A 17648-nucleotide genomic window follows, 5' to 3' on the forward strand; every position below is an offset into this window, starting at 1 on the left:
GAAGGAAATAATTTGCAGCAGGGAGAGTGGTCAGTCCCGAAAAAAATAATTGGCAGCAGAGGAGTTCAAAGCAGAGACAGGATTATGATAGCTCCAATTGGTGAGTCTAATGCCTTCATAGCTTTACAGGAGCAAAGTGTGGAACAAGGAAAAGAAGGGAACTGTGAGATTGAAGGGGATCAAGGTAATATTTCTAAATAGTTATGGAAGCTTGCAATATAGGTTGTTGGAATGTTAGAGGTGTAAATAGTAGAGAGAAGCAAGATACTCTTGTTGATTTTTGTACTGTAAAGAAAATAGGAATTTGTGATTTGTTAGAAACTAAAGTGAGGGGGGAAAGAATAAAGGAGTTGATGGAAAATAAATTTGCTAATTGGAACTACTATTCGAGTCCTAATACAGAGGGTAGGCTGCTAGTTATGTGGAGAAAAAGCGTTGTTCGGGTAATTGTTATTGCTGAATCTTCTCAATTAGTGCATTGCTATGTGAAGATGACAGGGGTTGTTGCTGATTTCTGTGTTACTTTTGTGTATGGTTTTAATACTATTGAGTCTAGGAAAAGTCTTTGGGAGGAGATGAGGATTTTGAAGTTCCCTGTGAAACCGTGGCTTGTGGTGGGGGATTTCAATGCTGTTTTTGAACTGGATGATAGAATAGGGGGAAATAGCATCACTCTGAATGACATAGTGGATTCTAATAATTGGTTAACGCATGCTAATGTTGTGAGACTCACAAAGACGGGATCCCATTACACTTGGACCAACAACCAGGAGAATAACAGTAGAATTTATTCGAAGATTGATCATGCTTTTGTGAATGAGGACTGGGTTGATATTATGCCAGATGCTAAAGCTCATTTTGATTGGGAATTAATGTCTGATCATTGCTCTTGTGTTATTTCTATAGTGGTTTCTGAGAGGATTGGTATTAAACCTTTTAAATTTTTTAACTTCTGGACTGAACATCCAGATTTTAAAAAGGTGGTTTTGGAGAGTTGGTGTATGCCTCTAAGGAGCATGGGATTAAAGGCTATCTATTTCAAACTCATGAGGGTTAAGCATAGGCTCAAAGACTTTAACAGGAACACTATAGGAGATATTGGAAGAAATTATCAAGAAGCCAAAGAGGGTTACTTAACAGCTAGAAGGGAAGCTCAATCTAACCTGATGGACATAGTGATTCAAAGACAAGAAAAGGAAGCTGCTGCCAGTTTTAATCTTCAGGAAAAAATGTACCACAACTTCTTGAGACAAAGGAGTAAAATCAATTGGCTTTGCAAAGGGGATGAGAACAATTCCTATTTCCATTCGATCTTAAAGCAAAGGAGAATGGAGAATAGGATAACTTCTTACACTAATGAGCATGGTTTGGTGGTGGACAATTTTCCTGAAGTGGCTAATTATTTTTTATCTCATTTCAAGAACATCATGGGTCGACGCAGCCAAACTACAAGTCAAATTGACCCGAGTTGTATTGATCATGGGGCTAAGCTTAGTCTTGATGATCAAGTGGGGCTGCTGAAGCCATTTACTAAAAAGGAGATAAAAAAAGCTCTTTTCAGCATTCCTGATTCGAAATCTCCTGGTCCAGATGGATTTGGTTTAGGATTTTTCAAAGCTTTGTGGGTAGATTTGGGGAATGATATCAGTGATGCTATAAAAGACTTCTTCCGAACGGGTAGAATGCCTCCTGAACTTCATGCAACAATGATCACTCTTATCCCAAAAATTGAGAATCCTTCAAAGGCAGTTGACTACAGACCAATAGCCTATTGCACAACGTTGTACAAATGTATCTCAAAGCTTCTTTGCTCTCGCCTTGCTCAGGTCCTTCCTAATTTAGTTAATCAAAATCAGGGGGCTTTTGTTCAAGGAAGGTCTATAGCTCATAATGTAATGATGGTGCAAGACTTATTGAAGAATTATAAGAGGAAAGGAGTGTCTCCAAGATGTGCTATCAAGGTGGATATTAGCAAAGCGTATAATACGGTGTATTGGGATTTCCTAGAGGATTTACTGAATGCTTACCACTTGCCTTCCAGGTTTGTAATGTGGATTATGACTTGTGTTAGAGCTACTAGCTACTCTATCATTATGAATGGGAGAATCCAAGGAAGCTTCAAAGGGGAAAAGGGGCTCAGACAAGGTGACCCTTTATCCCCTCTCTTGTTTGTGCTTGTTATGGAATATCTAACCCGTTGTCTTCAAAAGGTTGCAAGTTGTACTAATTAAAGGTATCATCCCATGTGCAAGGAGCTTAGAATTGTGAGTCTATGCTTTGCTGATGACTTAATGTTGTTTAGCAAAGGTACTCATCAATCTGTTAAAGCTCTCAAGGATACTCTTGAGGAGTTTAGTGCAGTGAGTGGTCTCTCCATTAATACTTCGAAATCTCAAATTTATTTTGGAGGGGTGGATTCTGATATAAAGCAGAGTATAATGAAAGATTTTGGGTTGATGGAAGGGAGCTATCCGCTGCGATACTTAGGAGTTCCTTTAAGACCAACTAAATGGAAAGAAGAGGACTGTGGCATCATTATTAAGAAAATGAGGCAAAGATTGCATACTTGTGCTAGTAGACATCTGTCTTATACAGGAAGGGTGCAGCTGATTCACTCAGTGCTTCTAGGGCTTCGAAACTACTGGATGAGCATTTTTGTTTTACCTCACAGTGTTACTAAGGAAGTGGAGAAGATTTGTAGAGGGTTCCTTTGGGGTTGGAATGGCAATAGAAGTAAGATCCACTTGGCCTCCTGGGAGAAAGTTTGCCTTCCTAAGAGTTATGGTGGTCTTGGGTTCAAAGATGGAATTAGATGGAATCATGCTATTTTGGCTAAGTATGTGTGGGCTATTAATTCTAAGAGAGACTTACTTTGGGTCAAATGGGTCAATAGCATCTATTTGAAGAACAAAAGTTTTTGGGAGTATGAACTCAAACAAGATTCGAGTTGGTATTGGCGTAAACTTTGCCATGTGCGAGACAAGTTTTCTAGAGAGGATGTGCAAGCGGCTGGAAGAGGTAAGAAATTCAAAACTAATTGGCTTTACAATAGCAAATTAGTCCAACATTCTTTCCCCTACAACACAGCTGTTTGGAGTTCTCTAAACCTTCCCAAACACCGATTCATATTATGGCAAGTGGTCAATAACAATTTGTTAACTCGAGATAAGCTTGCTCAGTTTCGAGTTGTCCCTGATTCCTTGGATTGCCCTGTTTGTGAGTTGGAAGCCGAGACTCATGACCATTTATTTTTTGATTGTGTGCTGTCGAGTAGAGTGATGCAAGGAGTTTTTGATTGGCTGGGATTGCAGGCTTGGCCGACTACTGCTGCCGGATGGAGAAGCTGGCTACAGGTCAGAATCACTAACTTCAGACACAGATTTTTTGTAGCTGTGATGGCTGCAACGGTGTATAGCATTTGGAACAACAGGAACAATTGTATTTTCAATAGACATTCTTTTTCTGTCAACTCCATTGTTACTGATGTAAAAAAAATTATTTACTATAGATTATAGGTGGTCAAAAATAGAAGTATGAGAGGGCATGAGAGAAGTTTTGTTGAGAGATTATTTTGATTGAGGGGCTGCCCTTTGTTTTTGTTTTTGTTTGTACAGTTTGCTCAGTTGGTGATTAATGAAGTATTCTTCTTGATAAAAAAAAAAGTTTTAAATTTTATTACCAAAATTTTATATAAAACCATAAAAAAAAAAAACACTTTTGCCCAATCTAAAAATAACAAAATTAAATATTTTCAATTATAGAAATAAAATTAATATATAAAAAAACAATACATAACAAAATATATATAAATAAATTCAAATATAACTATATATACACAAAAATTAATATATATAAATATATATATAAACAAAATAAATATATATTATATATAAATAGAATAAAATTTTATATATATTATATATAAGTAGAATAAAAATTTATGTATATTATATATATTGTTATACCCAAAATTCGGCTATGTACTAGAAGTTGATACATGTCCTACAAAAGGAATATAAATCAACTCAAAGAATATAATAATGACATTGCATCATTAAATGCAATTTAAATAACTTGTTCCAATTAAATGCAAGTTTGATATAAATGTTCAAACTCGCTAGCTGTTAATCTTATGCGAGATAAGAATAATAACTATTAAACTAGAATTGACGAGACATATATATGTCTCAGGATAAACTTAGTACAATATACGAGAAGAGATACTCTCCCACACGAGCAAGTAGCAACACTCAACCACCTCGCATTATTCATAATGTGGTGATCATCTCGCATCACTAATACAAATAAAGAGGTACATCGAGATGAAGTGCTTCTAATACTTAGCGTTTTCCCTATTAAGATTGATAAGAAGGAGAACTCGTGTTTGACAAGATGCAACTTTCATAATCAGCATAACCGTTTAAAGAATAAAAAATAAGGGGCAATTGGGTAGTTACTAGATATTGTCCCATGTGTAAATAAATGAAACATGAGAAATGTCCATGTTTCATCAACAATTTTAAATGAATCAATCCCAATAATATAACTGCCAACCTATATTTCTACAAGTAAGGGCAAAATCTATGGAAAAAGGGACGACAAAAAATAGGAGAAATTTTATTATTTTCAAATATTGAGATTTGTGTATAGTATTTCAAAAAATCTCCCTAATAATAAGGACTCGTGGAGTATGTAGATTTTAACTACTAAACTATGTAAATTATCTGGTGTTATTTATTATCATTAAATTCTGTAGTGTATTTATTGCAAAAAATGCTATTTATTTAGTTAACAAAAATATGCGTTAACAGTTTGGTACTTTCATTGAGAGCCTTCGTGATAAAAACTCAGAAAAATCTCTCCTTAAAAACCCAAATACAAACCCATATTAAATGGTTGATAACAATCAACACGACAAAAATCAACCTGAAGAAATAACTCATCGTCCTGGCAAAGAACCTATGGGATCTCAAAGAGCCAACACATATGAAACACCACGTTCAGGAAGGAACGATGGTAATTTCGATGCTGGCAGTGATCAAATCTCACAAAGAAGGAGTGAGGATGCTTATGATCCTACCAGATATGTACCACTGGTAGAATTGGAAAAAAGACAACTTCTGTTGAGATTTTATGCCCTAAATAAAAGCTATTTTAATATAATCTTATTTGTTATCAATAGAAGATTAGAAGTCATTTATGTTTAAATGTATTTTTTATGTTTATGGTTTGGTAGGCCGTGAGATAAATATGATAAAGGGTTTGGAACCCTACTACCTGACGGAGAATAAGTTATCTTTAAAAGGTGGGTTAGGTCTATGACGATCAGAATTGAGGGTAGAGAGTCGAGTGCTGATTTAGTGGTATTGGGCTTAGCAGATTTTGATATCATACTTTGAATGAATTTCTTGTCCAAGTATTCTACTAGTATTGATTGTAAGCAGAAGATTGTGATCTTCCAACCCAAGGGCGAGGAACCATTTGTGTTTACGGGATCAGTTTAGGTATCCTAAATTCTAGTGATCTCGATTTTGAAAGTTAGAGATTTGTTAAAAGATAGGTGTTTAGGGTTTTTGGCAGTGGTATTGGATACCACACGACCTAAATCAGTTCGGCCAGAAGACATTAAAGTGGTTCAGGAATTTTTAGATGTGTTTCCTGATAATCTTCTAAGTTTACCACCATAGCGGGAAATAGATTTTGTTATTGACTTAGCACCTGGAGCAAAGCCAGTCTCTAAAGTACCGTATAGAATGGCTCCTGCAGAACTTAAAGAATTAAAGATTCAACTTCAGGGAATGCTTGACTTAGGGTTTTCTCGACCTAGTGTGTTACCCTAGGGAGCTCTAGTGTTGTTTGTTAAGAAGAAAGATGGATCCCTACGCATGTGTCTTAATTATCGAGAACCAAACAAATTTACTATCAAGAATAAGTATCCTTTACCTAGGATCGACGATTTGTTCGATCAACTTCAAGGGAAGACAATCTTCTTTAAGATTGATCTCTGATCAGGTTATCATCAATTGACAATCTCAGAGGAGGACATTCTAAATACTGTTTTCTGCACTAGGTATGGGCATTATGAATTTTTGGTTATGTATTTTAGATTGATCAATGCTCCGGTAACTTTTATGGATTCGATGAATAGGATATTCAAGGATTTCCTTGATATATGTGTTATAGTGTTTATCGACAATATCCTTGTATACTCCAATCAGAAGTGGAGTATGAACAACACCTGCAGATGGTTTTGCAACAATTAGGAGAACACAAGCTTTATGCCAAGTTTAAAAAGTGTGAATTTTGGCTGTCTGAAGTATCGTTTCTCAGACACATTGTCTGTAAGGATGGGATCATGGTTGATCCGGGGAAGATTGAATCTGTTAGGGATTGGCCAAGATCAAAGATAGTCATAGATGTCAGATTTTTTCTAGGTTTGGCTGGTTATCCTTGTCGATTTGTTGAAGACTTTTCTTAGATCTCAATGCCCTTAAAAGAACTCACCAAAAAGAATCAGCGATTTCTATGGACAAATAAGTGTGAAGCAAGTTTTCAAGAGTTGAAACAACGTTTGATTGCAACTCCAGTATTAGCACTATCATCGGATAAAAAGAAGTTTGTAGTTTACTATGATGCATCCAGACAAGGTCTGGGATGTGTTTTGATGCAAGTTGATCGGGTAATCACATATTTCTCTCGTCAGTTAAAGGAGTATGAACAGTTATACCCAACTCACGATCTAGAACTTGCTGTAGTAGTTTTTTCCTTAAAAATCTAGCAACACTATCTCTAGAGAAAAGTGTGAGATTTACACTGATCACAAGTGCCTTAAATATTTCTTTACTCAAAAAGATTTGAATATGAGACAGAGGCAGTGGTTGGAGCTGGTCAAAGATTATGATTGTGAAATCCTTTATCATCCTAGGAAGGCCAATGTAGTGGCAGATTCCGTAAGCAGAAAGGTTCTTGGGCAAGTATCTAGCATGGTTATGATTTCACCTCAGCTAGCAGATGACATGGTCAGATCAGGTATTGAGTTTGTTGTGGGAAAGCTTAATAATTTGACGTTACAATGAGATTTGTTAGACAAAATTAGAACTGCCTAACTAACTGATTTAGAATTGGTAAAGATCCGAGAGGAGGTCTTACCTGGTCAAGCTAAAGACTTTACAGTGTCAGGTAATGGGATGTTGTTATACAAAACTAGTGTGTGTGTTCCAAACAGTGTAGAACTTAAAAATGAAATTCTCGAGGAAGCTCATGCCACTCCTTATTCATTACATCCTGACACTACCAAAATGTATCAGGATTTAAAACCTTTCTATTGGTGGTGCGGGATGAAGAAGGATGTGGTAGAATTTGTGTCTTGGTGCTTGACTTATCAACAGATTAAGGCAAAACATCAGAGATCTGCAGGGTTGTTGCAACCTTTGACTCTTTCTGAGTGGAAATGGGAGGATCTCACCATGGATTTTATGGTTGGGTTACCTAGAATCACAGGATTGTTCGATCTAATATGGGTTGATTTTCTAAGTCCGCATATTTTCTACCAGTAAAAAACAACATTTACAGTGGATCAATATGCAGACTTATATGTTAGAGAAATAGTGAAGTTGCATGGGGCTTCGAAGTCCATCATATCAGATAGAGATTCGAAATTCACCTCAAAGTTTTGGCAAAGTCTCTAGCGAGCCATGGGTACCAAGCTGAAGTTCACTACGACTTTTCATCCTTAGACTGACGGACAATCCGAGAGGACAATTCAAATACTAAAGGATATGTTGTGAGCCTGTGTGATGGATTTTGAAGGTTCCTGGAGTAAGTACTTACTGCTGATAGAATTTTCACACAACAATAGCTATCAGAACACTATAGGGATGGCTCCCTATGAGGTGTTGTATGGCAAGAAGTGCAGATCTTCAATTCACTGGGATCAAACTAGAGAAAGGAAATATTTAGGTTCGAAATCAGTACAACAGACCAATGAAGCTATAGAAAAGATCAAGGCCAGAATGCTTGTCTCTCATAGTAGGCAAAAGCGTTATGCAGATCCGTAATGCATAAATGTAGAATTACAGGTAGAGATCATGTATTCCTACGAGTGTCTCCGATGAAGGGGATTAAACGTTTCGAGAAAAAGGGCAAGTTATGCCCTAGGTTTACAGAGCCTTTTGAAATCCTCGAAAAGATTGGATTAGTAGCTTACCATCTAGCCTTGCCTCCAACACTTTTAGCAGTTCATAATGTATTTCATATTTCGATGTTACGGAAATATGTTTTGGATCCCACTCATGCGCTAAGTTATGAAAACCTAAAACTCCAGCCAGATTTATCTTATGAAGAGCAACCAGTATAGATTATGGACAGAAAAGATAAAGTCCTTTGAAACAAGACCATAACCTTGGTCAAGGTACTGATGCGTGTCGTAAGCCACAACAAATTTACGATTTTTTTTATTCCAATACTTCCAATTATTTTAGTATAATCGTAAGTAAGGGTCGATCCCACGAGGAATATGTTTATTCAATTATTCACAAATTAGTAACAAGAATTAGGAAAAGGGGAGTTTTGAAGATTAGAATAAAAATTTCAATAATAAAAATTAAAGAAAAGAAAAAATTTAAAGTAAAGAATGTGATATGAGAAACTAGTTAATGGTTATTCGCCACCCTCAACAATCATTCCTAATTCCTATTAAAGAATGTAATTTTCAGTTTCTAATTAAACTATTAATCCCGCAGATAACGCTGAAGCAGTCAATTATCCCAATCTCCCTATTGTATGTAATCAAGGCAAAGCGCTCAATAATTAACTCTTTTACCTAAAGCAGTAAATCCATGAAGCATGCAATTTATTTAACTTAGATAAAGCATTGAGATTTATGGAGATAGACTAATCTAGGCAACAAATCAATGAAGCATATAATTCATTTAACCTAGGTTCTATTCTTCATTACAAATTGTAATTTGTCACAAACACTTAGAATCCTAGACTATTAGGTGAATAATAATTCTAAGATGACGGTAGATTAAAGTAAAACCTAATTTAGCGGCCGTCTAAATAAGATTAAAACAATAATCATAACATTGAACATAGAAGAATAGAAGCAATTTGATATAATGGAAACTAAAAATTAACATTCAATAATAAAATTAAGAATTCATGTTTCAAGGTTTTGAAATAACCCTTAACTAAAAGAAAACTACTCAGAACTAGACATTAATAAAAATCATAATATTTAATTTGTAGTTTTTTTAGACTTTTTCAATTTGTACTCTAAGAGGTCTTATTTATAGTAATGAGAAAGTTAGATGAATCTTATTAGAATTAGGATTCTATTTATAGTAGTATTAGGAAATATCTCACTAAAAGAAAAGATAACTCATCTTTTGAAAAAAAGATAAAAAAAAAATCGCAATACTTGAAAAGATATTTTATTTTCGCTATCTTTTTTTCAGAAATTTCCTGCTGCGACGACTGATAGTATTTTAGACATAACTCTCTCGATATTACTTGGAATTGGACAATTCAAGATGTTCTGGAAAGCTAAGAACGAGATCTAAAACTTTATGTTGAGCTCCAAGTCCAGTTCTACCTCTAAGGTCGTCCGAATTTGCAATTAAGTTTCGCCTCGTACAATCGAGCTAGCCGACTTCCACTATTTTCCACCAAAATATGCTAAAATCCCTCCAAAAGACTCTAAATGCATGAATAGTCTTTAAAATAACCTAACAAATTAAAATCACACTAATCAATAATTTAAAAAATTGATTTCAGAATATTAATACGCAAATTAATCATATTTATAAGACAAATATGGACTCATCAGGTACCCTGGCGAAATAGTAAGGTGGAAGAAGCCACCTAAGAGTTGGAGTTCGACATGAGCGCTCAATATCTAGAGTTATTCAGGTTAGATATCGATGACGAAATCCTTTTAACGGGGGATAATTGTAATGACTGCTTAACTGATAGCAAAAAACCCAAATAGAAAACAAATAATTATATATATTTTTTTAGTACATATATATATAACTTATAAATTATTTAGGATTCATCATGGATGTTTTTTTTAACAACCAACTAAACTTTTATTGAAAATACTAGAGTACAACAAAAAATAATGACGGAAAAATATCCATCCAAACTAGTTAACCACTAGCTTATGTGCGTTGAAAACTAATTCATTATAAGACAAATTTGTAATATGTTAAAAGAATGAATACTGCTAAATTTGCATATAAATAGCCAGACGTAGGGGTGTGCAAAAAGTTATCTGATCTAATTACAATTGACGATCCAATCCCAACCGATCTAATAGAATCAAATATTCAACCATAATTGGATCAGATCAGATGTAAATTTTAAAAATCCAATCGAATCGGATCGGTTATTGGATGGGACATCTGATCCAATGAATAACAAACCGAATCGATCTAATTATCATCCAATTATATTTATATATTTTTAAAATACAATTATAATTTTATATATTTAATATATTTTATTTGAAAAGTATATTAATTAACTTTATTCTTATTGTGCACCTGCACACATGAGTTTAAAGAAAAAAACTTTAGATTTAATATATTAATTCTCATATTTTTAAAGACTAATAAAATTGTCAATACATATTGAATAAGTTTTAGTTTTTAGCGAATTTATTATGGGATCATGAGAATTAGGTTGGACTAAACTAATGTTTATTATGTATGTTGAATTAGTAGGTTTTAAATTATGTTTTTTTTTTTTTTTTATATATACATATATATTTTAATGAAATCATCTTAAATGGTAGTTAAAATATTGGATGGATTCAACCCAATCCAATCTAATAAAAAACCAGCTAATGCATCTAATAGTTAGAATCAATCCAATCTAATATATTCATTATATCGGATCAGATGACTCAATCCGACTGGATTGGATCGAATGACAAAATCTAATATTCAATAAATAAGGGCTGAGATGTAAAATGGCCTTAAATTTAAAAATTAAGTTAGTAAATGTCTCTTTTTTAAAAAAATTAAAAAAATAGCCAAATATAATAAATTAGCTAATATAAACTATAAAATTCATTTACTACATTTTTTTAAAAAAATATTTAATAATTAAATTAAGTTATATAATTTTTTTAGTATTAGATTGTAACAAAAATGAATAAATATATAAGATCATTAAATATATACAACAATATAAATTGCGGCATAAATGCCTAATGTTTTAGATTTTATACACTTAAATACCTAATGTTTATTTTTGGAGGTAAAAATACCTAATATTACAATTCTCTTACACCGTTACTACCACTTCCGTTAACTTATCATAAATATAGACACGTGGAAGACTCAAATGCATTACATTTATTTATTTTATTTTAAAATTTAATATTCTTAATATCAAAAACTAAATACTACTTGTTTTTTTTTTTTTTTTAAAAAAAAGAGATGCAATACTAAATTACCATAGCTGAGTGAACCAGTGCTGTATATGGAACATGATAATTGAATTGAAGTGTCAATATCATGTGAAAATTGTTATGAGAACTGTTTTTTTTTTTTTTTGGAACAAATAGCACTTAGTTTTTGATATTTAGAATATTAAGTTTTAAAATAAAATAAAAATAAATGTAATGCATCTGAACCCTCCACGTGTCTATATTTATGAGTTAACGGAAATAGTAGTAACGGTGTAAGAGAATTGTAACATTAGGTATTTTTGCATCCAAAAATAAACATTAGATATTTAAGTGTATAAAATCTGAAACATTAAGTATTTATGCCGTAATTTACCCTTTGATTTATCGTATCATTGAAAATTAACATATTGTAGTGATAAAATTATATACCACAAAGAAATTATAACGATACTAAATTAATACTCAAAAAATATATATCATGCTAACAAAATTATATATACTACTATTAAAATATGTATACATACTAAAAAAAATTATATATAATAAAATAAACATTTAATATCATCTTAAATAAATGATAGACTATAGACAACAAAAACTATATACCGTACAACAAAATATATACACTTACAATAAAAAATAAAATAAAATAATATAGTATTATTAAAAAGATTGTAATACCATATTAAAAAAATTATATACAACCATAAAATAATTATACCATACTTACAAAATTATATATGACCTTTATATATAATAAAATAAAAATTAAACATGCATGATCTAAAATAAAATGATATACTATACCATAAAATTTATATACCATATAACAAAAAACATATACCTTACAATCAAAATATATATAATATCAATAAATAAAAATAAAAATATATAAGATGTTAATAAAATTATGTATTATGTCGATAAAAGTACAGTAAAAAATAGAACTTAAATATTATTTGAAAAAATGATATACTATATAACAAAAAATACATATACTATTCACCAAAATATATATACTAACAATAATAATAATAAAAATATATATTACTTAACTATACTAACCAAATTATTTACTACAATTAAAATATATATACCATGACAATAAAATTATATACCATGGTATATAGTAAAATAGAAAGTAATTCAATATTGTTCAAAATAAATATATAAATATAATAATTAATTATATGTAGCATGCCAATAAAATTATATACATATATTAAAATATTTGTATTATGCTAACAAAATTATATACTACGCAAAACAAAAAATAAATATCATCTAAGAATAATAATATACTATACAACAAAACAGAATTATACTATACAATAAAATCTATATACCAACAATCTACAATAACTCATAGAAAATTAAAAAAAATTGACATAACTTTCAAATAAGAAAGATTTCAACAAAACTAATGTAGATATACCATAATCTTTAAGTAATTTGCTTTTAATTCTAAAAAAAATTAAAAAAAATTATTGTTTTTTTATGTGAAAAAGATAATATAAATAATGAATAATCTAAAAAGATTATTTTACTACAAGTTTTAAAATGAGAACATTGACTAACATAGTCTCATGATTTGCTAAAAACTAGTTAATGCATTTAATGGTTGGAACCGATCCAATGTAATACATCTATTCGATCTGATTGGATGACTCAATTTGATTGGATTGGATTGGATGAGAAAATTTAATATTCCATAAATAATTAAATTTGATCGGTTGGGTCCAAATTTGTTGGATGTAATCCGATGAACATGGCAGACGTGAGACGTCGAAGACACATAACAGCCCACCATGTTCGTCAAAATGGGCCTAGGCTCAGATGCTCGTCAAATGGGTGTAGGCCTAGACCCAAAGAGATGAGAAATGAAGACGCTGTGCGGTTGGTGGGTTCAATAAAATTACTTTTTGATGTGGAAAGAAAGAGTATACACAACATAAAACAAATTAGTATTCCATCTAAAAATAGTTACAAAATTATAATATAAGTAAGAATTGAAAGCATAAGCCAGAATACAACTAAAATCAATTCAAACAAAAAAAAAATAAATAAATAAAACCCAAAGAGATACAGAGAAATATACAAGTAAATGTGACAGAACAGAAATTGTTGCAAAAAGATATGCTAAGTGCTAACAATTCTAGCCGTTTTGCAGGCCTCTAATGCAAGCTTCATTGCAATGCAGCCCCATGTTGAAAGAAGACAAGCCAATGTAGCCCACAAGCATTTAGCAAAGCTTAGGTGTTGATGTGTTATTGAACCCAAAGCTTGAAATTTCCTTACATGATGATGATAATGATACTATACTCTTCAGGTGCACCAATGGAAAAAAAAAAATGAAAGGAACACACTCTTTAGCTGCAAACAAAATGAAATCATGAAAATTGTATGGTTCATACTGCAATAGCTTCCCCACTGATCCCATCATGAAGCTGTAGAGAACCATCTTTCATTAGATTTAGACTCAAACTTTTAAATCTTTCTCTTGAATACTGGCGAGACGCTTTTCTCCAATCAGTTCCAGTTTTCATCATAGCAACAAATTCATCGTAACTGATACGTCCATCCTGAAAAAAATAACAATTAGAAAAGAGTACATTAAGTGACTGTGGAAAAAATGGATGCAGCTCAATGAGGATTAGTTTGTTGTAAGAGATTGGGTTAAAGGCCAAACCTTATCTGTGTCAACTTCACGCATTATTTCATTTAGTACCATGCTATCAGTTTCGCCTAATTCATCTGCTAATGCTTCCCTTAACTCGTTTAATTCGATATATCCACTGCCATCTTTGTCAAAAAACATAAATGCCCTTTTGAAATGCTCATCATTCTCCATCTTCTGCAGGTGAATTGTCACTGCTACAAACTCTCCGTAGTCCAATACTCCATTTCCATCAACATCAGCCTAAACAGACAACAAGATTCTATCAGTAATTTTAACATGTAGATATAATTATATGACCGAATATTGAAGGATCATTGAGTTGATTTGCTGCTGCTTCTAAGGTGAATTTTCGCAGAAACAAAGTAGTCAATAAGACATGAAAAGACAATTTTAAGCAATGAAAAGAAACCATGAATACTTGGTCTCTAACTATGGCTCAAATTGAGAATTGTAGTGATGCATAAAGGTCCAAAATTGAACAGATGTTAGAAAGAAACAATGAATGTGGAACTACTGATGATATTTGAGATTATAAAGCACTGCATATTGACATAAATTTAAGGAACTTCCATTATAAACTTATAATGGTAAAGGCTTACCACTTCCATGAGCATCTTAATCTCCGGCTCACCCAATTGTGAACCAACCTTCCGCAGTCCTGTTTTTAGCTCCTCAAATGTTACCTTTCCATCTTTGTCAGAGTCCATCAATGCAAACATATCCTTAATTACTTCTACCTCTTCAACAGATAAATGCTCGGCAATCACCTACATCAATTGTTTGAAACAAACCCAAATCACACACATATTCATAGATTTTGTGTCATTGACCAGTAACCGGTGCTTTAGATGGCAAAAGATGCTTACCCTTAAGGCTTTCTTCTTAAATCTATTCATGACAGAGAACTGTTTAAGCCTTGTCCTCACAATATCTCCTAAAGGAACATTTGAAGTTCTCTTTGCATTTTGAATCCAGGAATGTTCTGCAGTAACCAATATCAAAATGAAATGAATTTCCCAGCTCATAAATTTTCATAGCCATTTGGAACAATCATTCAGTATATACACTCCTACACACCATTTGAACTCTTGATCTTTAGTCATTTTACATGTTTTGAAAGAAAAAAAAATGGTCATTCTAGACAGGTTGGCAAGCTAATTATTGGTATTGGGGAGTCATATCGTTCCATATTAGACATAAACAATAGTCCACAGATATAGGGAACAATAACAGTTAGAGCACTGGGAAGATCCTCTATGTCTGTCCTTTAGACAGCTTTTACTATCAACAATAAAACAAAACACTCTCACACAAACATCGTAAGAGATACCTTGATGAAATTAAGATAGTTAAATTCAATAATTTATTAACCAAAAGAAAATTACAAGAACATACCAAGCACCTGTTGAGCAGTCAAACGCTTTTTCGGATCAGGCTGTAGCATCTGCCTAACGAGGCTTTTAGCACTCTCTGAAATCTGAGGCCATGGCTCCCTTTTGAAATCAATTACCCCTCTTAATATTGCTAGAGCTACCCCCTGTTCAGTCTCTGTACGTACAGTATATACATAAATAAATTTGTTAAGAAAAAGATACCCATATTATAAATAGAATAAAATCACTGTGCAGAATGAAAACAAAGTTGTAGTAAATGAACAATTAATGCCAAAATCATTGAGAAGATTAAAAAATGGTACCTGCCCAAAACGGAGGAACTCCGCATAACAAGATGTAAAGAATCACTCCGGCGCTCCAAATATCAACTTCTGGTCCATAATTCCGTTTCAAAACCTCCGGCGCCATGTAGTACGGACTCCCCACAATCTCCGAAAATCTATCCCCTGAAAATCATATCAATATTTCTTTAATTGAGTAAGAATAAAAAACAAGAATCAAGGAAAAACCCATTTTAAAATCTCAAACACAAACATAATAATATGCGGAAAATAAAAATAAAAATTAAAATCTCTAATATACCAGGCTTGAAGAACACTGAAAGACCAAAATCAATGGCCTTGAGAGGTGAATGTTCTTTCTTGTTAGCAAACAAGAAGTTCTCAGGCTTTAAATCTCTATGCATAACCCCATTAGCATGACACATCCTCACCACCTCGGCTATGGTCTTGGCTACCGTAGCTGCCGCTCGCTCACTGTAGTGCCCTCTAGCCACAATCCGATCAAAAAGCTCGCCTCCCTCACAAAGCTCCATAACCAGGTGAACGTTCTCATGGTCCTCGTAAGTCGCCTTCAACTTCACGATGTTGGGGTGCTCTGGCAACGTCGACATTATCGATACCTCTCTCCTCACATCCTCTATATCAACCTATATATATACATAGATACATATATTATAAAAGCCATCCACATCCATGGATTTCAATAAGAACATATTTCGATGGATTTTCTTTCTTGTAATATATATATTTCTTTTTCTTTCTTTTCTTTTTTTTTTTTTACTTTACCGCTGTTCTGAGCTTTCTTTTGGAAATGGACTTGCAAGCCAGAGCGTCCTTCGTCTCTCGGTCGGTACAGAGGTACGTGATACCGAACTCCCCTCGGCCGAGTTCCCGACCCAGTACGTACTTGTCTCCGATCCGAGTCCGGTGACTCAAAGGAGCCACGTCCTTCAAGACCCGGATCGGAGCCGGTGACAGAATCGAGTCATCTGAAAAAGGGTTTGGTCTAGTTTCCCGATTCTTATTCTTCTTCTTCTTCCTGTTCCGGTTCGAGCCGTGGTTGCTCTTCTCTTCTACTATAATATCAGCTCTCACACAAGCGTTACAATTCCCCATACTACTCTTAAGTCTAATCTGAACTCGATCACATAAAACGGTGCGTCTTAATACGGAAACTACGGCCGTTGGTCAGCGCCGCCGGCGAGTTTTCCCGGCGAGGAAGAGAGAAAACGCGGGGGAAATGAAACAAGAAGAAGAGCAGTTGAGATAGAAAGAAAAGAAAAAAAAATGTGGCTTTTTCAAAAACCCAAATAATAATAATAATTGTTATTTATTTATTTATCCATAATCAATATTATAACGTTTTGCTTTAAATTATTTAATTAAATTGGCTGTAACAAATCATTAATAATTCTAATTCGGCGACTTATTTTTTATCATATTTACTAAAGTAACCTGGAAATGATTAATGATTATTACATTTATATGTACCTGCTGGCCTGCATGGCTGGAAGAATTTGAGCTTGTTGAAAAGTAAAATGAAAAATTATATTGATCATCTAGGGACGGGAGCATGGGGACTATGATGCACCTCTATTTTGGACATTTGTGATGATAAATTTTTATTTACTTTTCAAGGTTTTTTTAAAATTTTATTGGGGTTAATAACTATTGTTTGGATTTTCCAAAGGTCATTCCTCATTTCTTAAGCAAATTTTTTCTAATCTACCAAACACCACCATGCCTCCATGATTGTATAGAACTAAAAATTTATATTTTTTAAAAAAGGATAATATTTCATATAAATTCGCAAGGAAAGTTATATAGATAGGCCAAAACCATGAAACCAAACCAAAAAAAAAGTCTTGTAATTA

The 17648-nt window shown here is 33.0% G+C and overlaps 2 protein-coding genes across 2 annotated transcripts; one reads left to right on the forward strand and one right to left on the reverse strand.

The window, feature by feature from the left end:
- The first annotated feature begins 2243 nt into the window (after positions 1-2243).
- On the forward strand, positions 2244-3634 carry LOC115723775 (uncharacterized). Its single transcript, XM_061112671.1, has 2 exons — positions 2244-3438; positions 3615-3634. Exons 1-2 carry the CDS (start codon positions 2244-2246, stop codon positions 3632-3634), a joined length of 1215 nt encoding a protein of 404 aa, XP_060968654.1.
- A 9730-nt stretch (positions 3635-13364) lies between these two features.
- Positions 13365-17149, reverse strand: LOC115709844 (calcium-dependent protein kinase 10). The gene is made up of 8 exons (XM_030638080.2): positions 16561-17149; positions 16076-16421; positions 15796-15939; positions 15495-15647; positions 14966-15081; positions 14699-14866; positions 14109-14339; positions 13365-14001 (listed from the first exon to the last, which is right to left on the reverse strand). Exons 1-8 carry the CDS (start codon positions 16888-16890, stop codon positions 13828-13830), a joined length of 1662 nt encoding a protein of 553 aa, XP_030493940.1. The 5' UTR covers positions 16891-17149; the 3' UTR covers positions 13365-13827.
- Between the last annotated feature and the right edge of the window lie 499 nt (positions 17150-17648).

The sequence above is a fragment of the Cannabis sativa genome, chromosome 3, assembly GCF_029168945.1.
Source record: "Cannabis sativa cultivar Pink pepper isolate KNU-18-1 chromosome 3, ASM2916894v1, whole genome shotgun sequence".
Lineage (NCBI taxonomy): Eukaryota > Viridiplantae > Streptophyta > Magnoliopsida > Rosales > Cannabaceae > Cannabis > Cannabis sativa.

Excerpts from the sequence above, each read along its gene's own strand:
- LOC115723775 (XM_061112671.1), top strand. The coding sequence starts at position 2,244 with ATGTGCAAGGAGCTTAGAATTGTGAGTCTATGCTTTGCTGATGACTTA. Across the intron at positions 3,439-3,614 it reads TTGGAACAACAGGAACAATT|TTTGCTCAGTTGGTGATTAA; the intron begins GTATTTTCAATA and ends TTGTTTGTACAG.
- LOC115709844 (XM_030638080.2), bottom strand. The coding sequence starts at position 16,890 with ATGGGGAATTGTAACGCTTGTGTGAGAGCTGATATTATAGTAGAAGAG. Across the intron at positions 15,940-16,075 it reads TTCAGTGTTCTTCAAGCCTG|GGGATAGATTTTCGGAGATT; the intron begins GTATATTAGAGA and ends TATGATTTTCAG. Across the intron at positions 14,867-14,965 it reads TTAAGAAGAAAGCCTTAAGG|GTGATTGCCGAGCATTTATC; the intron begins GTAAGCATCTTT and ends CAATTGATGTAG.